The following is a 21,740-nucleotide window of genomic DNA, read 5'->3' as shown; positions in this document are numbered from 1 at the left end:
CCTTCCTCTTTCTGAAACGCAAAGAAGGTGCCGCATGGAGACAACAAGTAAACAAGATGCTGACAACTTTGACATCTTCTCTCGGGTTTTCTAGCTTATTGTATTCTGGGGAAATAGGATTTTCAAAACACAACTCATTTACTGTAGTCTTCAGTTAAACTAGGATTATGTGTGAATTAACTGAAAAGTACTTAGGTAAATGGCTGCAAGCTTTAGCCTGCAGGAATAACTTCTTCAAGATTTAGAGAGGGAAAACAAGGAAAAAAACAAAACGTGAAACTGCTTCCAGGACTAGGGCTGAAAAGATTTCTAACGTCATCCATGACAGAATTTTTATATTTAATAGTGTGAAGATGTCGGTCACTGGCTGGAGCCACCTACCTTTCACAAAACTTTAAAAATACTGTGAATGCTGGAATGTGACACCAGGAATCCGGATTTGTGCATAATTAATCACCTTACTTTGCCACCCACACTGCAGGTTCCCAGACAGGCAGCCTCTCAAGGGCAACATATGTAAATACAGCTTCAGTATGCAAATTTTCCTAATGATTTCCGATTAATAGGATCATTACAATAGCCCTGCCTACTCTATGAAAGGAACCCCGAAAAGTGTCCTGCCTTGCAGAGCTCCTTAGCGATCAGCACGGCTTCCAATAAGTACTCATTTTACTGACTTTACCAATAATGCCTCCGTGCGCTCCGGGTTGCACGATCCCACACTAAACCTGTCGTTGAGGACGCGCGTGGGTGTTTTGTGTTTTGTTTTGTTTTGTTCTGACATAGCTTAGCCTCATCTATAGAGACTGAACTCTACACACGTCTCTTGTCAATGGCAAACTTATTTGCGTTTTTACTTTCTTCAGAAATGCTTTTCTATCTGATGACATCCCGTGGGTCGCGGAGAACGGTGACTTTCCCTCTGCTGTGCAGCACTTGCCCTCGTCGCTGTGGTTTTAGGGTTGCTGAAACCTCCAGGGCGTGGAAGGCTTAGTCAGGGGACACCCTAGGGCCAGGGTACTGGCTCGCCATTAGAATTAGAATAAAGATGCACATTTGGATTCCTGGGGTCTCCCCCCCTCCCCTCCGGCCTCCCCGGCCCTCCCCTCCTCCTCCCCTCCTCCTCCCCTCCTCCTCCCCTCCTCCTCCCCGGGCCTTTGCTCCGCTCCCCTCCCGCCCGGCGCTTACTGTACTCTATTTACCACCCCAGCTGGGCTCGCGCCCGCCCCGCCCACCCCACGAGGATTGGCTGCGAACGCGGAAGGACCGAGCGCTCGCCCCGCGCCAGCGCCCACCAATGGGGGCGCCCGTGCGGCCTGATGGACGCGCCGCCTTCCACCAATGGGGACGCAGGGAAGCCGGATCGTGTGCCCCCGGCGAGTGCCAATAAAAGCCGCCCCGCCAGGCTCCCCGCTTCATTCTGAGCCGAGCCCGGTGCCGAGCGAAGGAAGCTCCGCAGGCGGCGGCGGCCTGAGCTCCTAAGCAGCCCGCTCCTTCCCGGTCTCTCCTTTCCCCGCGCGCGGTCAGCATGAAAGCCTTCAGTCCAGTGAGGTCCGTTAGGAAAAACAGCCTTTCGGACCACAGCCTGGGCATCTCCCGGAGCAAAACCCCGGTGGACGACCCGATGAGCCTGCTGTACAACATGAACGACTGCTACTCCAAGCTCAAGGAGCTGGTGCCCAGCATCCCCCAGAACAAGAAGGTGAGCAAGATGGAAATCCTGCAGCACGTCATCGACTACATCTTGGACCTGCAGATCGCCCTGGACTCGCACCCCACTATTGTCAGCCTGCACCACCAGCGACCTGGGCAGAGTCAGGCGTCCAGGACGCCGCTGACCACCCTAAACACGGACATCAGCATCCTGTCCTTGCAGGTAAGACCTGCTCCCGGTGCCCCCGCCCGCTGGCACGCCGCAGTCCGGGACTTACAGATGAGCTAATTAACTTTAAAAAAAAAAAAAAAAAAAAAACAAATCTGCTATAGATTGAGTTGCGCGTGAAATTGCTGATAAGTTCTGACACGTTAATGCATCTGTCTTTGATTTCTGAATTGCAGCACAAACATGTTTAATGAAAGTTGCTGTTCTATGGGCTACTGAAAAAAAAAAACCCAAAAACGCCCTTTCTCCTTAAGATTGTCTCACACCGCCTTTTATCCCCTTTCTCTTGCAGGCTTCTGAATTCCCTTCTGAGTTAATGTCAAATGACAGCAAAGCGCTCTGTGGCTGAATAAATGGTGAGTGTTTGCTCGCGCCTCCCGTCGGTAAACTGCCTCTTGGAGTGTGTGCGCGCGTGTTTTTTCATCGGTGTGTGTGGGGAGGTAGTTGTGTATCTGCAAAATTTGGGGCTTAGTAAACGAATGTGTACTTCGGTGTCACGCGTAGCGCATTGTCCCTGTGTGCCGCAGATGAAGGGGCTCCTGGCTCTGCTTACTCAAGATCGCAGAACATTTCCCTTTAAAAAAACAAACCCAAACCAAACCCAGTAACTTATTATGAAGGCGGCTGAGGCAAATGTGTATTGGCTTCTGCCACGCACGTAGCGCCCTGGCTCTTCTCTCCTGTTGCTCTGGTACTATGAGGTACTAACCTCCATCTAATTAATCTTATCACCACAAATTCCACAGAGATCCTCCTTCCCTAAAACTGGAGCCGTCTGAGGTCCGGCTAGCCCAGCCTTGCTTCCCTGTGCCTCAGACCCTGTGATGTGGGATTCCGACCGCCCTATCTGTTAACTAAAGGGCTGTTTTCAATCAAATAATTGTTACAAGAAGCAGACTGGCGCCTGTGAGCACTGCTGTTGGAGATCCAAATAGGAGATTGCGTTGGGAAGTTTTTCCCTTGAGTCTCTGCTATTTTCATGTTTAATTTTCGCTGTCGAGGCCGAGTGTGTGTGTTGCATCTGGACGCCAGGGTTTGCCCAATCTTTGAGTGTTTGGTGGTTTAAATGTTCAAACTGCGGCTTCCTCCCGGCGCCAGTCCGCCCGCCTCTGCCCTTAGGTTCCATTCTCCTAAAACATGCCTCTCCCCCAATCTTTTGCAGGTGTTCATGACTTTTCTTTTTCTTTGCACAACAACAACGAATCCACAGGATCTTTTAAGGCGCTGAACTTCTTATTTTTCAACCATTTCGCAAGGAGAACAACAAGTTGAATGGACCTTTTTTAAAAAAAAAAATGGAAGGAAAACTAAGAATGCTCATCTTCCCCAGGGTGTTCTCTGACCTGGACTGTGATATTAGTTATTTATGAAAAAGACTTTTAAATGCCCTTTCTGCAGTTGGAAGGTTTTCTTTATATACTATTCCCACCATGGGGAGCGAAAACGTTAAAATCACAAGGAATTTCCCAATTTAAGCAGACTTTGCCTTTTTCCAAAGGTGGAGCGTGAATACCAGAAGGATCCAGTATTCAGTTACTTAAATGAAGTCTTTTGGTCAGAAATTACCTTTTTTGACGCAAGCCTACTGAATGCTGTGTATATATTTATATATAAATATATATATATATATTGAGTGAAACCTTGTGAACTCTTTAATTAGAGTTTTCTTGTATAGTGGCAGAGATGTGTATTTCTGCATACAAAGTGTAATGATGTACTTACTCATGCTAAACTTTTTATAAAAGTTTAGTTGTAAACTTAACCCTTTTATACAAAATAAATCGTGTGTTTATTGAATGGTGATTGCCTGCTTTATTTCAGAGGACCAGTGCTTTGATTTTTATTATGCTATGTTATAACTGAACCCAAATAAAGTTCAAATTTATGTAGACTGTATAAGATTATAATAAACATGTCTGAAGTCAATACCTGAACTCTGAATGGTTTTTAAGCTCGCTCGCTCTCCCCACTCCCCCATCCCTCCCGCCACCCCCTAGGCCTTAGAACCTGTGTGCGGAGAGACTCCTTATCAGATGTGTGGTCAGTGCCGGCACCTTGGGGCGAAGGGCTGCTGCTAGCATTTCAGGAGAGCTGACCCCACTGGGAAGGCTGTAAACAGAAGTTTCTCTTAGTCCTGCAGGGAAATATCCGTTCTATGCCTTGGGGCTGAGTTTCAAACCAAGAAATCGCTGTGGCAGTGACTTCTAGGAGTCGGATCATCCAAAATAAAGGTGGAGTCTGGAAGGACTACTTGTCTGAGTAGGTGTTAAGACACTTTTGGAGGATATGAAACTGCTTGTTAATCGAAGGGTAAAGTCCCAGAGTTCAGGACATGATTTAAAAGATTTAGGGGAAGGGCAGAAAAGACCCCTGGGTGTCCGCTGTTCGCCCGTGGGAATGCAAGCTGTAAGAGGGCCCCGAGCTCTCCCAGCCTCCCAAGCTTCCCCTGCGCCTCCCCCACCTGTAGCTCACCCAGCCTCCGGGAGACAGGGCTGGGGCGGAGCCCACTTTCCAAGACAGGTGGCTGTTAGATCGCCCTTCACCCTTGACTGCACCCCTGGACTGCCCAGGGAAGAAGAGGGAGGGAGGGAGGGAGAGGAGAAAGGCCTTCTAAGTCACAGAAAAAGTACCAGCGCGCTATGTCCTCACCTGGCAGATTTGGACCCCGCTCGAAAACACGGAGTTCACATGAACACGTGCTTAAAATTCCTAGGTATACGTACGTTCCCAAATTGTGTGTGTGAGGGTGGGGTGGGAGGTGCTGGAAGGCTGGTCCGAGGTGGGTGGGGACCGGAGAAGGAAGGTGCGGAGGACAGGCGGCTGGGGATGGGTGGCTCACCTGGGGCCGCTTTCTCAGGCCCAGCCCAGCAGGTGTTTGGGTGGCGCCACCTGGTCTGCCCTGGCGGCGGTGGCGTTTCCGCCCCGACAGCGAATCCGTCCGTCAAGAGGAGCGCGGGCCCAGGTGTGGAGAGGCGGCCTCCCGCACCCCCCGCGGCGGTGGCGCCCTGAGACCCTCCTTCCTACAGGGCCGGCGTCGGGGAGCCCGGCGGGGCAGCTCTGACGCCACCCGCGCCACCGCGCCCTGCCCCGCGTCCACGCCGCCGGCGAGCACGTGCTTTGATCCGGGCCGTCGTTGTTGTCGATAATCATACCCCCGGGGACGCCGCTCTGCCTGCCGCGCACCTGGGCGGGGCCGGTCACCCCGCGGCAGGCCGCCTTGCAGACCTGTCACCTGATGTCTGGCCACCTGTCGTCAGCCCGCCGGGCGCCCCGCACCACGGGCCGCCCTGCGCTGGGCGGTGACGGGAAGCGCGAGGACCGGTCGCTGCCCGCCCGCCCCCACCCCGTCCTTTCCTCCGGGGGCGACGGGATGGGGGCGCAGACCCCGGCCCCTGGTCGCCCCCGGCCTCGGCGACCCGCGCGTGGTCGGCTCGCCTGGGCGAGGGGCTCAGACTCCGACGGGGGGCTTCTGCAGGGGCTCGTGGGCTTCCCGAGGAAGCCGTGCGGGCGGGACGGGGCCCCTTCGAGCACCTGCGCCGTCCCTGGAAGCCAGAGACCGTTTGCCGCGTTTGGACGACGACCCAGAGTAGCAGCGGCGTCCAGGAAAAGCGGCACCTTTCGGAGGAGACTTTGCGCGGCGGAGCTCAGGCTGCTCTTCGGGGTCCGGCCGGTGGAGGCCGGGCGCCACCTGCTGGCCGGCACGAGGAAGGCGGCTCGCGAGCGCGGGGTCCCGGGGCGCTGGGAACCTGAGGGGCGATGAGCCGGGGCATAGGGGAGAGAACGCCCGGGGGAAACAGCCTTTTGAAAATGGACGTTTGTGAAAGATTGCCTCTCGAATGTGTACAGTCCTTTCCACGTGTGACTCTTATTTCGTCTTTACTACTTCATACCTTAGAAAGGATCCCCTTTTGCAAACTAGTGTCTACTACCAATTCTACACTGGGGGCTGTCTTGGATTTTAATACAAGTATCAGACATCACCCCCAGGCTCAAAGAGATTATGACTGGTTTGCGGAGAAAAATGAATTGTGAAGTCAAATGAAAGCCGGAGAGTTTTCCCTTCTCTTTTCCTTACATTTATTTTATTTTTCCTGAACGGCTTAATGACATTAACCAGGACCTCCACTGTTGCATTAAAGGAATATGGGGTGAGAGCCGGCATCCTTGTCTTAGTCCAAATCTTGATGAGAATAAGTCAGACTTTCTCCATTATGCATGACCTGGCCCTAGGATTTTGTTGTAATATATACTCTTGATCCATTTTGTGAAGAACCCTTTAATTGTTAGGTGTTTTTTTTGTTTTGGGGGGATTTTGAAGCACAATTTGGGAGCGAATTTGGTAAAATATTTTTATTCTATTTACTGATACTATTCTTCCCTAGTGTATTACACTGATTTTTCTGATGTGAACGAGGCTTGCATTTCTGTAATAAATCCTACTTGAACATGACATATGATTACTTCTCATGTACGCTGTCGGATTCTGTTAGCCAATATTTTACTTGGAAGTTTTGAGAATAAAATAGAGCCTGTGGTTTCTTTTCTTGTGCTGTCCTTATCTGATTTTGGAATCAAGGTCAAACTAACCTCAAACAATAGATGTGCAGGTCAGTTTACATTTAATTTTAGTTCTCAAAGCCATGGATAAATCCTCGAAGGTAGGCCAACATGTGGTCTCTCCCTTCTATAGAAACTGGATTCACAGATGTGAAGGGAGTGACCAAGGGCACACAGTAGTCCGTGGACAGACTCCATCCAGGGTTTTACTTGAATGGTGAAGGGGTTTCTGAAGACAAAGATGTAGAATAGGAAAGAGCATTCTTGTCAATAAAAACCTGTTTCGTGGAGCTTTTTGTTGTTGTTCAAGGAAAATTTTTTACGGGGCTTTTCACATTGTGGGTGTGCAGCTCCAGAACTATCCAAATCCCTGTTAGCCTGGCTCACCACACACCCTTCCGATTTCTGACAACTTCTGCTCCTGAAAAGCCACCTCCCAGCCCCTGAGTGTCTTTCTGGGTGATGGTTCTGCTCAGGTTTTGAACGTCTGTTTGCTCATAAAGATCATCCAAGACAGAGACAAGATTTGTCGAGAAGGCTAAAAGGTATTTTGTTTGGTGCCAACTACTGAGAGTGAGCAGAACATCAGCATGATGACGCGGGCGTGTCTGGGGGGGCCCCTCCTGAGGGAGGGTGCCAAACCCAGCATGGGGGCATTGGCCCAACAGGAACTGGAGACAAGATTTCGCTCCCCTGTGAAGCAGGACACTGGAAGTGAGACCGCTCTCGAAGGCCTGCAATCTGAATTACAGTGTAGACTAAAAAGAAAATTAACCCTCATCCAGGAGGATCATGGGGAGGCCTATCTGTCCCTGGGAGCTCAGGAGGGGAGAAACACCTCCCTTGAGAATTCACAGCCACAGACATGCCCTGCTGGGGAATGGAAATTTAAATGTATACTGCCCTGTTCATTTGAGAAATTCTAGTGCTGATAAATTAATATAAAAATCGTTCCTGGTTGGTGATAGCCCTGGGGTGTTTGGCAGGAGCAAATGCAAAACTTCTCCAGAGAGGGAAGCCCTCGATACCGACCACACAAAATTCTCATATTCAATGGCTTGCTGAAAGTAGGCTTACAATTAAAAATTTTATAACCTACTGAAAACCAATTTACAGTGAAAGAATCGGTAGATACGACCAAGAGAAAGATTAGATACCAAAGAACTGTAGACTCTAAGGTAAGGGTAACTAAAATGATTTGAGAAAAGAAATCAAAGAACTAATTAAAAACATCAGAAAATCACAAGGTACAGTCACTGAAATTGAAAACTCAATGGAGGGTTAAAACCCAGATTTAAAACTACTGGAGCATTTCTAGATGCTAACAATGAACAGTCTGAAAAGGAAATTAAGAAAACAATTCCAGGGGAGCCTGGCTGTCTCATTCAGGAGAGCACGTGACTCTTGATCTCAGGGTCCTGCACTCAAGCCCCACGTTGGGTGTGGAGTACACTTTAAAAAAAGTAAAAATAAGAAAACAATTCCATTTACAATAGCATCAAAATGAATAAAATACTTAGGAATTAATTTAGCCAAGGAAGTGAAAGACTTGCACACTGAAAACTACAAAATGTTGCAGAAAGAAATTAAAGAAGACATAAATAAATGGAAAAACATCTCGTGCTCATGAACTGGAGATTTTAATACTGTTAAAAATGTCAATCCCACCCAAAGCAATCTACAGATTCAGTGCAATCCCTGTGAAAATCCCAATGACATTTTTTGCAGAAATAGAAAAATTCATCCTAAAATTCACATGGAATCTTAAGGGACCCTGAATAGCAAAAGCTATCTTGAAAAAGAAGAACAAAGATGTAGAACTCACAGTCCCTGGCTTCAAAACTTACTATAAAGCTATGGCAATCAAAGCAGTGTGGTACAAACACATGTATGTCAAGGACAAACATGTATGTATGTCAAGGACAAACATATTGACACATGGAATAGACTAGAGAACCCAGAAATAAACCCTCACACATGTGGTCAAATGATTTTCAACAAGGATGCCAAGACCATTCAGTAGAGAAGGGCTGGCCTTTTCAACAAACTAGAGATCCACATACAAAAGAACAAAGTCAGACCCTTCCCTAACACCTTATACAAAAAATTAACTCAAAAAGCATCCAAGACCTACATGTAATGGCTGAAACTATAAAAGTCTTAGAAGAAAGCAGACAGCATAAGCTTCACGACATTGGACTTGGCAGTGATTTCTTGGATATGACACCAAAAGCACTGGGAACAAAAATAAAAATTGGACTTCATGAAAATTTACAACCGTGCCTCACCGGACACCATCAACAGGGCGGAAAAGCAACCCGGAGAATGCGAGAAAATCTTTGCAAATCGTGGATCTGATAAAGGATTAATTGCCAGCATATATGGAGGGCTCCTAAAACTCAACAACAAAAAAACAAACAACCCAATTCAAAAATAGACAAAGGACTTGAATAAATATTTCACCAAAGAAGATATATGAATGGCCAATAAAACATGAAAAGAAGATCCGCATCACTAATCATTAGGGAAATGTAAATCCAAACCATAATGACATTTCACACTCATTAGGATGGCTACTATCAAAAAAATGAAACAAAACAGAATCTAAAACAAAACAGATAATAACAAGCATTGGGAGGATGTGGAGGAGTTGGAAGTCTTGTGCACTCTTAGAATGTAAAATAAGACAGCCGCTGTGGAGAACAGTATGGCATCACCTCAAAAAAATTAAAAAGTAGAATTACCATATGTTCCAACAATTCTACTTCTGGATATATATCCAAAAGAATTGAGGCAGGGTCTCAAAGAGATATTTTATGTCCATGTTCATGGAAGCATTATTCACAATAGCTAAAACATGGAAGCAACCCCTGTGTCTATCAACAGATGAGTGGATAAGCCACATGTGGTGTGGACATACAATGAAATATTAGCCTTAAGCAGGAAGGAAATTCCAACATCGGCTATAAGATGAACTTTGAGGACATGATACGAAGCGAAATAAGCCAGTCACAGAAAGAGAAGTACCATGTGATTCCATTTATATGTGGTACTTAGAGTGTCAAAATCACAGAGACAGGGCGCCTGGGTGGCTCAGTTGGTTGGGCGACTGCCTTCGGCTCAGGTCATGATCCTGGAGTCCCGGGATCGAGTCCCACATCGGGCTCCCTGCTCGGCGGGGGGTCTGCTTCTCCCTCTGACCCTCCCCCCTCTCATGCTCTCTCTCTCTCTCTCTCATTCTCTCTCTCAAATAAATAAATAAAATCTTAAAAAAAAAAAATCACAGAGACAGAAAGTACAGGAGTGGGTGCCAGGGGAAGGGGAGAAAGGGGGAGCTTCATGGATGTAGAGTTTCAGTGTTGCAAGATGAAGGAACAACAACAACAATATGAACATTCTTAACGCCACTGAATCGTCCACTTAAAAATAATTAAGATGGTAAATTTTATGTTATGTGTATTTGACCAGAGAAAAAATTTTTAAGCTACTAGAGAGAGCGTTAATGAACTGGGAGATGGATCTGAGGAAATAACCCAAAATACATCACAGAGAGATAAAGATCTCACAGAGATGAAATCAAGGTAGGACACAGAGGACGGGATGGGAAAGTCCGACACGTAAGGCAGACTTTACTGAAGGTCGTGCAACAGAGGGGAGTGCATGACAGCAAACAGTTGACTTGAACTTGAACGTTAGACATGTCTAAATATCAGACAAGTCTTTAGTCAAGCTAATGTGCCACACATGCATATGTCCTAAAAATGGAAAAGTGCAAGTCCAACAACACAAGTGAAAGTTCACAGATAAAGTAATACAACAGCCTTTACACACACAAATGGGTGGTCTGCTTCATTCATAGTGAGATTAGTACACACGGAAACTACACCAGATACCAGTTCTCACCGAGCAGATGGACAACAGTCCAAACGTGTCCATACATTCTGTTGACAAGACTGTGGGGGGAACAGTCTTGTCCATCGTTCATGGTAAAATGGTACGACCCCTATGCAGAGGAACTGGACACCAGCTAGCAAAACTATGTATGCATTTCCTCTTTCACCCAGCTGTCCCACCCAAGGACTCTATTACAAAGTGACACTTGCAAAATATGAAGCAACTGATGCTCCCAGTTAATAGATTTGGCATTATTTTTAATAGCAAATGACTGGAAACCACTTAAATGTCCATCGGTAGGGGGCTGGTTGGAAAATCTATCGTACATCCATGATGCTGCATTGTGACGAGTAAGAGCTCTCTCCATACACTCCTGTGGGCTTTCCAGGGCATAATGTCGAGTGGAGAGAGCGTAATGCAGGGCAGTGTATGTAGCAGGCTTTTGTGTCAGAGGGAAGGTAGAGGGGCACATGGGTGCCTCAGTCAAGCATCCAACTCTTGATTTCGGCTCAGATCATGATCTCAGGGTTGTGAGATCGAGCCCTGTGTCAGGCTCTGTGCTGAACAGGGAGCCTGCTTGGGATTCTCTCTCTCCCTCTCCCTCTGCTCCTCCTCCCCCACTTGTGCACTTTCTCTCTTTAAAAAGAAGAAGAAAACTATAACATACACGTAGAGATTCATATCTGTTTATATTTGCAGAGAAGTAAATGGGAGAATAAACCAATTGAAATGGTTATTGAAGGAGGAGGGATAGAACAGAGGAGAAATGTGACGTCTCTAAATGTATCCTGTTATATAGTTTTGATTATAATGTTAATGTTTTTCTAAAAAAAATTGAAGAAAAAAAGCAATACATAAAATTTTTTAAATAATAGAACAAATGGATCTAATTGTATCTCAAGTTGGTGATATACCCATACCAAGCCAACAATTATCCCAGCCGACTGCCGTGGAACACAGTAGTTTTACTCAACATGCCTGGTGATGTTCTAGGGCCAAAAAGAGCTGCAAAGAAATCATAAAGTTCCTTTAGTTATCATATTATCGGTAATAATCTTGGTATTGTTATTTTTAAACTGGTAAGTATATATTGTAAGGTAAGCAAAGAAGGAATTACGTTTAATGGCATTAGGGACCAAGATTTTCATGTAAGAGAAATTAGTTACAAGTAAGAGTTAAAGAAGGAAAAAAGCCCAGAAACCTTATGTTTGAACTGAAAATACCAATTTAAACTTTTTCTCTTAAAAAATATTTTTCTAATGTTCCACCGAAAATGCCTAGAAGCAATGGTAACTTGCAGTAATAAGAACCCCCTTATACTAGTTTGCGTTCTCCAGTACCACCAAACCCTAGAAGTAAGCAGGGTTCCTTGGAGAAATGGCTGATTGCCCGTCTAGGACAGGAAGTAAAAATAAAAACAAAAATAAAGAGGAGACAAAAATAGAATAAAACTCTCTGGGTCCCAGTGAAGGCTTCTAGACCACCAACTCATTTTAAAAATGGATAATTAAAGGGAAATAAAAAGTGTTTGTCCTGGGGGCGCCTAGGTGGCTCAGTCAGTTAAGAGTCTAACTCTTGGTTTCAGCCCAGGTCGTGATCTCAGGGTCATGAGATCGAGCCCTAAATCGGGCTCATGTGCTGGACGTGGAGCCTGCTTAAGATTCTAACTCTCTCTCTCTCTGTGTCTTTCTAAAAATAAAAAGACAGGGGCGCCTGGGTGGCTCAGTCGTTAAGCGTCTGCCTTCGCTCAGGTCATGATCCCTGAGTCCTGGGATCGAGCCCCGCATCGGGCTCCCTGCTTGGTGGGCAGCCTGCTTCTCCCTCTCCCACTCCCCCTGCTTGTGTTCCTTCTCTCACTGTGTCTCTCTCTATCAAATAAATAAAATCTTTAAAAAAATAAATAAATAAATAAAAATAAAAAGACAAATAAAATTAAATTTAAAAACCATTTGTCCTGCCTTCCCAGTATAAGCTGTATGTCAGAAAACCGTAAGAGAAAGACAAAATTAGCAAACCACCATTCACAGCCCTTCACGTCACAATGAACGTAGAACTAAATGTGTGACAACTAATGTAGCTACCGATTCAGGCAGTGGTCATCGATGTTTAGTGAAATCATTAGGTGAAAGACAGGGGACTTTATAATGACACGATCAGGCTGTTTATGAGGAAATGCTTACTTGAACCTCTGAGTTGGTCACTACAAATCCAGACAAAGGAGATGTGTCCCGTCAGAAGGACACAGCATAACTCGTGAAATATTTTTAGGAAAACATTTTTTCCAATAACCCAATTTGAAATAACATAAAGCCTTTTGATCTAATTTCTGGTCTCTGGGAAACAGGGGAGAGCAAGTGAAATGGGGAGCGAGCAGAAGTCCAGAATGGGGGCTTCCGCACAAAGGCCCAGCTTGGTCAACACATCAGTGGCATTAAAGCAGGGCTCGTGGGGAGGATGGGACAAGAGCTGTCCTTGATTAAGACAACGTAAGAAACTTAACAGCCAAATGCAAGGAACGGGTCTTGTTCAGCTTCCTAAACTCTAAACAGGCCGTTGTTTTACACAGCTGGAGATGTTTGAACGAACCCTGGGCATTAGATGATATTACAGAATTAGCTCTGTTGATGTGAAGCTGGGGTATTATGTCACACAGGAGAATGACCCTGCCTTTTAAGATGCGCACTCAAGTATTTACAGGTAAGGCGACATGATGCCGAAGAATCGCTCTAACATACTCCGGAAAAAGGAAAGGGGAGTAAGGCAGGTGATCGACGCACAGCAAAACGCTGACGGCCACAGGGCTGTCCTCTGTATTGGGAAATGCTCGTGATTGGTAAGTTAGAGAGACAGTCCTTTCTCCAAAGGCTCCGGCCTCCTGCCATGTGGCATCCTCGTTCCCTCCCTTGAGGTTGACCTTGACCTAGTGCAGCTGAACTCTCCTTCCTCACCTGGTTCAGCTGCCTTTGCCCCCACTGAGAAGAGACGCTGCTCTGTGCGCCCAGGGACACCCAGGTCTCACCAAAAGACAGAAAAGAAAATCTCTACGAGTCCCAAAAATGTCTTCCCATCCTCTCTCCTCCCCACTGTCATGAGCAGAGAACAGTATGTGTATTTCCACATATATGATTATGCCTTCCTTTTAGAATACGGCCTTCGTTTTAAGTAAGCTTCCACCTAGAGACAATGCTGTGAGATGTATTTTACAGATACAGTCTTCTAAGTAAGTTCCATCAGTTCTGGAAGAAAGTTCTCAAAAACTCACACATTCCTTCAAACTTTTATGTCTCAAAAAATCCTACAGAAGCACTGCAAGCAAGGAAAAAGGAAAGGCCATTCTTAATGTTCTAATTTTACCAGAATTTGCCAAAGCCTACCGGGAGGAAAAAATATTCCAAAAACGTTAACTGAAACTTTAATCCCCTAAAGTAAAATATTTAAAGGAACAAAAAAAATCTCAAATTTAAATTTAATCCATACCGGTTGAGTCAATCCAATTTAGAGATGTCTTGACTAGGAAAGAACTTTCTGAACAAGTTTGTCAAAAGCCCTGGTTCTGTGGCCGACAATGACTTCTGAGAATCATCCTGAAACACGAACGTGGCCTGGAGTACGATCTCTGCAAACTCCATTTGATGAGGAAGCAATTGCAAATCCCAGGGACAAGGGATGTGTCCCACTAGTCCTCATCCCGTATTCCATTGTCTATGAGAACAAACATTCCATCCTCGTAAGCTGCTCTTGCTAAAACAAGGAGACACTTCCTTCTGGGGATCAATCTCTGATGTGTCGAAGGGGTTCCATTTATTAATTCATTTATTCCACAAACAATGATCGGATGCCACCCGTGTGGCAGACATTAGTCTAAGGGCTGCAGACACAGCAAACCCAACAGACAAGGGTCCCTGCCCTGGGGGAGCCCGCGTTCCAGCAATGAGACATGGATCATATACAGTAAGTGCATTCTAGCAGATCTGAGTGGGCTAAGTGCTATGAAGAAAAATAAAGTAAGGAAAGGCCAGAGGGGCTGCCAGAGGAGCCAGAGATTGAGTTACTGTCTCTGGGCTCCAAGCCCACCCCACCATCCTCAACTCTGGTTTGGAGGCTCACCCTGGGCTAGGGTGGCCAGTGGCGGGGGAGGGAGGGCGATGGCAGGCGTGGGGCAGCAGGACCAGATAGAGCTGCTCCTGGGGCTCCCGGGAGCCACCCCCAACATGTCTGCCCCCAGCCCTCCTGTTTGTGGCTTTCAACACCCAGAGAGACTGCTGACCCACTCCCCTCCCAGACTCCAGCACCAGCGAGCAGCACCTGCTCTTCATGGGATCTGGGGCCCAGGCCCAGGGCACCCCCTCCGGCTCAGAGACTCCCGCACCAGTGAGTGGCACCCTCTCCTCAGAGCCTCCGAGAGTTCATCATCCCGGCCTCCCACTTTGTGTGCTCAGCCCAAGGGTGGAAACGCTCCCCGAAGTAACCACCTCTGTGATACCTGAGAGTTCTTTTTTCGCTTTTTCTGTTACGTAGCTAGTACTTGATACCTAGTTCATAGTTTTATTCTTTCTGCTAAAGTTTGTGACCGGACCTTGACCGGCACACTGGACTCTTCAACCCGTGTCCTCTCCCGTATGACATGAAATCCACACTGCTCAGAGGACAGATGGAACAGGCTCACCAAGTCTTGGGTTTAAAATGGAATTTTAGTTATGTATTAGTTCTATATTGCTGCATAACAAAGTACCCCAAAATTTAGTATCTTAACACAACAAATATTTATTACCTTGCACAGCTTCTGCGGGTCAGGAATCGGGAGTGGCTTACTTGGGTGGCTCTGACTCAAGGCTCAACCTCGCTGGGGGATCAGCTTCAGACTCACTCACATGGTTGCGGCAAGTCTCTGTTCCTCACCGGCTATTGGCCAAGGGTCTTAAGTTCCTTGACACATGGGCTTCTCCATAGGGCTCTTCACGACATGGCAGCCAGCTTCCCCCAGAGTGGGACAGAGAAAGAATGTCAGAAGTGACATACCACCATGGTGGGTCACAGACCAACTCTGGGACAGTGGGAGGGACAACAAGGGTGTGGGATGTAGGGTGGGGGCACCAGGAATGGGCGCTTCCTGACGCCATCTTGGAAGTTGGCTACACAGGCTCTTTTTACTAAAAACTTTGGTCTTTAGGGTGGGGTGGGATCAGAGCCAGCCTGAGTGTCCTGATTCCTATGCTGCTGGAGAAAATCAAGAGACTTCTAGACCTGGGCAGGAGCTATAATCCATAGGTCCTCCAAGTGGGAAATGGCTAACTCCTTATTGCAGGCACCATTTTAGAAGCTCTTTGGAAACATTTGGTGGAAATGGCAGGGATAATTTTGGCTGTGTGACTCCTCCAGGCATATCTTGCTTTGTCACTAAAACTCTTATTTTAGGGATTATGGTGACATTTTCTCTAGCTGTTGAGATGTCTAGATGTCAATGGCTTATATGTGTCTTCTGTGGTTATAGCCAATATATTTCAAACTTATTAACCAGACTACAATTAACTTGGCTTTTTCAACCCAAGAAAAAATAGCATATTGACTAACCACACATCACAGAACTTCATAACTCATTAGATCATTTTTCTTTTCCCAAATATTACTCTCAGTTGATCAAACACCCGGTCATAAATAGAACCTTGAACTGAGACAAATAATATTTCCACTTTCACAATGGCAGGGATAATCGTGGCACATCTGAAAGATTAGATACATAGATGTAAAACCATACTCTTAAATGTTTTGGACTTGAAATGATTATTCTACTAATACATGGAATGGCAAGTTATAATAGTCCAGGATAAAATCCAGGAAGTCCGTCCCTCCGCCTGCCCCGCCCGGCTAGAATATGTACGCAGCCTGTCTCGGAGGAAATATTTTAATTACTGGAAAGATTACACACAATCGATTGTGTTCTTTGGATCCACCATAGAAAGTGACACCCTTCAAGTAGTTAAGGAGATAAAAAGATCGAAGTTCTGGAAATGGTGAAAGCAGTTCTTGGGCCATTTCCACACATTTATACATAGGATGGTGGTAGCTCTGCTGTAGCATCTACAGAGATAAAGATAGGCGACTTGAATCCTAAATGTTATGTTGATATGCAATCTGAAAATAGTATATATTGAAGATTTTTTATACACTTCCACATTTTCTGTGTAAGGCCTTTACATTCTTAGTTATAGGCAAAGGCCCAAGTTCTCTGAGATTCCATAGCCAAATCATCAGTGAAATAGAAGGAAAGAAAAAAAAAAAAACACCACACAAACCTCTTGCTGGAAGCCATATGCAAGAGAGAAATGGTGACAGTGTCTGAAAAGAAAGCCACTTCTATTTTTTACATCTTTTTTCACTATAGTAAGGGTGTAAATTTTAACTGACATTTTCCAACTAAGTAGAAATCATTCTGGGGGGACAAGTGGATGCGATTGCCCACCAAAAGTACATTGAAGTCTTCGATGGCGAGGGAACAGCTCTACTTGATTTCAAAGATCTTCAGCCAAGACGGATTCCTGCCCCAGGCTAACCTCGCAGGAGCCGCCTGGAACCCAGAGCTGAGGTCGAGCCTTCGGGAGGGCAGGAAGCGGCAGGCGCTTCCCCCCCCACCCCCCCCCCACCCCCCCCGTGCCACCGGGCCAGCGCCTGCACCAACCATCAGGACCACCAGAAGCAAAGCGACCGGTCCTTTCAGCGTGCTATCTGGAATTCTCCTGCCCCGAGAAGAACAGTTCTCGAAAATCAGGCTAGGGTGCATGCAGCATATAGCAGAGCTATTTTTCTATCCGTTTTCTGCCATGATGGTATCATAGGGGAGTATTTGCCTTCCTGATCCCCATAGCAGTCTGTGGCGGTTTGTATTTTCCAAAAAGGCTGCAAAAGTATTTCTGGTCCCACGTGCTCTTCTAGAACCTTGCCACTCCAACAGTAAGGGGTGGAGTCTGGCTCCTGCCCTTGAACCTGGGCTGGACTTCATGAATGCAATGGAAGGGATGTTCTGTGAATTCCAAGGCTAGTTCATAAAGGTCATACAACGTGGCCTGGTTCTCTCTGTCTCTCCCTCCCTCCCTCTCTCTCTTTCCCCCAGACTCAGGCCATTCACCCTGAGTATGTAGCTGCCATTTTGTGAGGAAGCACACAAGCTGCAGAGAGAGACCGTGTGTAGGTGTTACCACCAACACCTGCCATCCCAGCTGACGGCACACCTGTCAGCCACCAGACACGTGAGTGAGAAAACCCTTGAGAGGCCTCCAGGCCCTCCCACCATCTGACCACAATTGCATGCAAGACCTTGAGTGAGAACACCTGGCTGAGCCCAGTAAACCCCAGAACTGTAAGAAATATATTATATATATCTGACATAACATATAATTGTTATTGTTTATGCCATTCAGTTTCGGGTGATTTCCTACACAGCAACTGGTAACCAGCACATGGGCCAAAAACGTAAGACATTGTGCTGTTTAAGAAGGATAAGGTTTGGGCCCCTGGGTGCAGTCAGTGAAGCGTTGGACTCCTGGTTTCAGCTCAGGTCATGATCTTGGGGTCATGAGATCAGGCCCCGTGTTGGGCTCCAAGCTCAGTGAGGAGTCTGCTAAAGTTTCTCTCTCCCTCTCCCTTCACCCTCCCCATGCTTGCACTCTCTCTCTCTCATAGGTAAATAAATCTTGGGGGAAAAAAAAAAGATAAGCTTCAAATATTCTTGTTCATGTAATCTCCTTAAAGGACTTTGAAAAACCAAATATCTGCCCACATTTTTTTAAGTTGCTATCTAAAATTTTTGTTATGGCTGCAAAATAAAATTCCACACAAAATTGTTACATCATTCTCTTAAGTACATCCACTGGAATATCCACACAATTTGATAGCCATGATCACCCATGTTTAAAATAGAAGAACCAGGGGTGCCTGGGTGGCTCATTCGGTTGATCTTCGGCCTTCGGCTCAGGTCATGATCTCAGGGTCCTGGGATCGAGCCCCGCATTGCGCTCCCTGCTCAGTGAGGAGTCTGCTTCTGCCTCTCCCTCTGCCCCTCCCCCTGCTCATGCTCTCTCAAATAAACAAAATCTTTTTTTTAAATGAGTAAATCTTTCTTTAAAGATTTATTTATTTGACAGAGAGACAGCAAGAGAGGGAACACAGGCAGGGGGAGTGGGAGAGGAAGAAGCAGGCTTCCCGTGGAGCAGGGAGCCTGATGCGGGGCTCGATCCCAGGACCCTGGGATCATGACCTGAGCCGAAGGCAGATGCTTAACGACTGAGCCACCCAGGCACCCCTAAATAAACAAAATCTTAAAAAATAATAATAAAGTTAAATACCATTTTACTGTAAAAGAAGTAAAAGAAGAACCATTTCTTCTTTCGGAGTCAGAAATTTCACATTGCTTCTTTTTCTCCCTGACCTAGTGTTTCTAGGCCAAGTCTCCCACAAAGTTTTATTCTAATATATGTTTGCATTTGAAAATTATTTCTCATCCTATTATGCCTTTCTGCAAAAAGAATATATATGCACTTACATATTGAAATTGTAAGTGTTTTTGTTTCTAGTTACCACAAAACATTACTCAACACTTAAAAATTTTTATAAACATTAAGACAATATTTTACAGAAAATAAGATGGCTAAAACTGTTTTTCAGTTATTTTAAGTATCCATGGATGAATATTACTATTGTATAGAATGAGCCAGAGTTCAACATGAATTTTAATCCCTGTTTGTATAGATTTAAGTGCCAAGAAACCTCACTCACATAAAGAAGTAGATGGAGTTGGAAGCAGTTTTGATAGAGAAATGTCATTGATTCTTTCAACCTCGTCCAAGTCACATGCTAGAAATTGCACAGCAATTCAGTCTCAAACTTTATTTTTAGTATTCTATACCATGACAACTCGGTTACATCTAGCTTCCATTTTATTGGTAGCAAAGAACTGGAAATCACTTGGCTTGAACATTTTCTGGGCAAATAAATGTTCTGGGGACTGACAGGAGGAGGAGAGGGCTCAGCCAGGCTTCCCTTTCTCATCCACTTTCACCTCTGCCTCTAGGGGGTGACCCTGGGCTTCCCCAGCCTCAAGGGCCTCTGAGGCCCCCTGCACACCAACTCTCTTCTCTTCTGGCGCCCACTGGCAAACATGGGATACAGCCTGTGTCTCTGCTTTCTAGACTTGAGGATGTGTTGGACCCATCCACTGCTGTCATCCCCCTTTCTGGGCTCCTTGTCCTTGCAGGGTGACGTGTCAGGACGGAGAGAGAAGAGCTTCAGGTGATCCTTCTCCCATTCTTAACTGGTATTGAAGTCACTACGTAGCAGGAAGTGCAAGTTCTTAGACTGACCAAAACGGATGTCTTATACTCTAAAGACGAACGTTGGGTGGAAATCATTTAGACAGGAACAGCATAATTTTTTGAATATGCTCAGTGACAGATTTTCTTTACTGAAATTTCCAGAAGTCATCTGGAGGAAAGGCTTCAGTTAAGCAAGGCTCTTTACAGGGTGTTCTATGGAATACTGTCCTGCTCGATGCTCAAGGGAAACAGAGGGTGGGGTTGGATGTGTTTGGAAGAGATTGCACACCATTCTCTCTCCTTGGAGTTTCCAAATACACATTGAAAGTTTTAATAAATTATGTAACAAAGAAACCCATTTGACTGGATTTTCTAAAGTCATCTGACCACCAATCCGGTTTTTTGTGTTATACTTACTAATATCCTCACATAACCAGCCTTCTACAAACATTCAAGGGCAAGGCTAAAGTCCGTGACAAATTTGGTGACGGATTTTGGTCAGAAACTGTTCAGCTGGGTCCTGGATGTGGTGAAGCCAACAGACCCCATTTAACTCTCCACTTTATAAGGCATCCTGTGGACCTTGAGCATATGTGCATGACAGGATGGATGGATTTTTGACCTCCGGTTTGAACCATCCCACAGATGGCAGAGAGACAAAGCAATGCGCTCTTTATTTGGATTTTGACATGTGTGCTTTGGGGGATGTTGGGAATGTTGTAATTTTCCAGTGCAAACTTTGACATTTTTTTTCTGGGTCACAGAGAAAACACCACCTCTCATCACCAATTACTGTTTTCCTCAAATCCATGCTATTTTTGTCCAGTCTCCTTTGAAAGACCAGAACAAATACTAAGCCTTTGATTTCTCCTCTTGTCATTCAAATTCATGGTACAGATTTTTTTTTAAAGTCTTACCTTGTGTTCAAGTCGTCCTCCAGGACATGTGAGTTGCTCTCAAAAGTCAACTCTTCTCCCAGCACTTGTCCCGTTGCTAGAATCACAGCTCTTACCTCTTTCATGACCGTGTCACTGACTATTTACTTGAATGGTCATCAATATCATCTGTACCCTGTTTAATCTTCAGGGTGACACTCTTGCTTTTGATGTCATTTATGTCCAATCAATCTCTTCTTATGTATTTACAATTTACGTGAAAAATTGGCTTCACATGTTCGTTGATATTCTTCACTCCAACTAATGGTCAGTTCTTTTTAGTCCAGTGCATAGTAATGCATTCCTCTGTCTGTTAAGGCTGCTGGAAAAAGATTGTTTAGACAACGTTGAGATTAGTGCTGCTGCAAGTCGAAACAAGTTGCGACATGCTGGAAAACACTTGGACCCTTAATTTAAAAATTTATAAATTAAAGGTGTTAGACTCAAATCTTTTCAGATCTCTTTGGAGAACTTTACGCTTCTGTATGTTGCTAAGCTCAGGACTCTTCTATTTCCATAAGTAATATGATAGCATTCTTTTTTTAAGATTTTATTTATTTATTTGTCAGAGAGAGAGAGAGCACAAGCAGGGGGAGTGGGAGAGGGAGAAGCAGGCTCCCCGCTGAGCAATGAGCCTGATGTAGGACTCGGTCCCAGGACCCTGGGATCATGACCTGAGCCAAAGGCAGACGCTTAACCGACTGAGCCACCCAGGCATCCCAATATCACAGCATTAGTTTTTTAATTCTAAAATTTTTGAGAAATTTTCAATTATTTTTCAATTTAATGCAGTTCTTTCTGTAATAAATTCTGTTCCCTTGCTACACACCAAGCTCCAGTTTGACTCTTGTCCCAATGCCCTCCTTTCTATGGTGGTGGCTGCAGGCATGGAGGCACGAATGAACACTCCCTTGGCTTGTGAAAAGTTTCTCAGCTTTGCGCTGTGAATTGTGCAGGACTGTTGAGTCTCAGATCTGTACCTCTGAGACAAATAATGCAAGATATGTTAAGAAAAAAAAAGAAGAAGAAGAAGGTAGCGGGAAGGGAGGAATGAAGCGGGGGAAATCGGAGGGGTGGACGAACCATGAGAGAAGATGGACTCTGAAAAACAAACTGAGGGTTCTAGAGGGGAGGGGGGTGGGAGGATGGGTTGGCCTGGTGGTGGGT

At 45.6% G+C, this 21,740-nt stretch overlaps 1 protein-coding gene across 1 annotated transcript; it reads left to right on the top strand.

The window, feature by feature from the left end:
- Positions 1-1,405: 1,405 nt before the first annotated feature.
- ID2 (inhibitor of DNA binding 2) lies at positions 1,406-3,808 on the top strand. Its single transcript, XM_006744938.3, has 3 exons — positions 1,406-1,876; positions 2,175-2,238; positions 3,045-3,808. Exons 1-2 carry the CDS (start codon positions 1,529-1,531, stop codon positions 2,229-2,231), a joined length of 405 nt encoding a protein of 134 aa, XP_006745001.1. The 5' UTR covers positions 1,406-1,528; the 3' UTR covers positions 2,232-2,238; positions 3,045-3,808.
- The last annotated feature ends 17,932 nt before the right edge of the window (positions 3,809-21,740 follow it).

The sequence above is a fragment of the Leptonychotes weddellii genome, chromosome 10 (assembly GCF_054177405.1).
Source record: "Leptonychotes weddellii isolate Sample4059 chromosome 10, ASM5417740v2, whole genome shotgun sequence".
Classification (NCBI taxonomy): domain Eukaryota; kingdom Metazoa; phylum Chordata; class Mammalia; order Carnivora; family Phocidae; genus Leptonychotes; species Leptonychotes weddellii.
The sequence above is the reverse complement of the archived record's forward strand: the minus strand, read 5'-3'. Positions and strand labels throughout refer to the sequence as shown.

Excerpts from the sequence above, each read along its gene's own strand:
- ID2 (XM_006744938.3), top strand. The coding sequence starts at position 1,529 with ATGAAAGCCTTCAGTCCAGTGAGGTCCGTTAGGAAAAACAGCCTTTCG. Across the intron at positions 1,877-2,174 it reads TCAGCATCCTGTCCTTGCAG|GCTTCTGAATTCCCTTCTGA; the intron begins GTAAGACCTGCT and ends TTTCTCTTGCAG.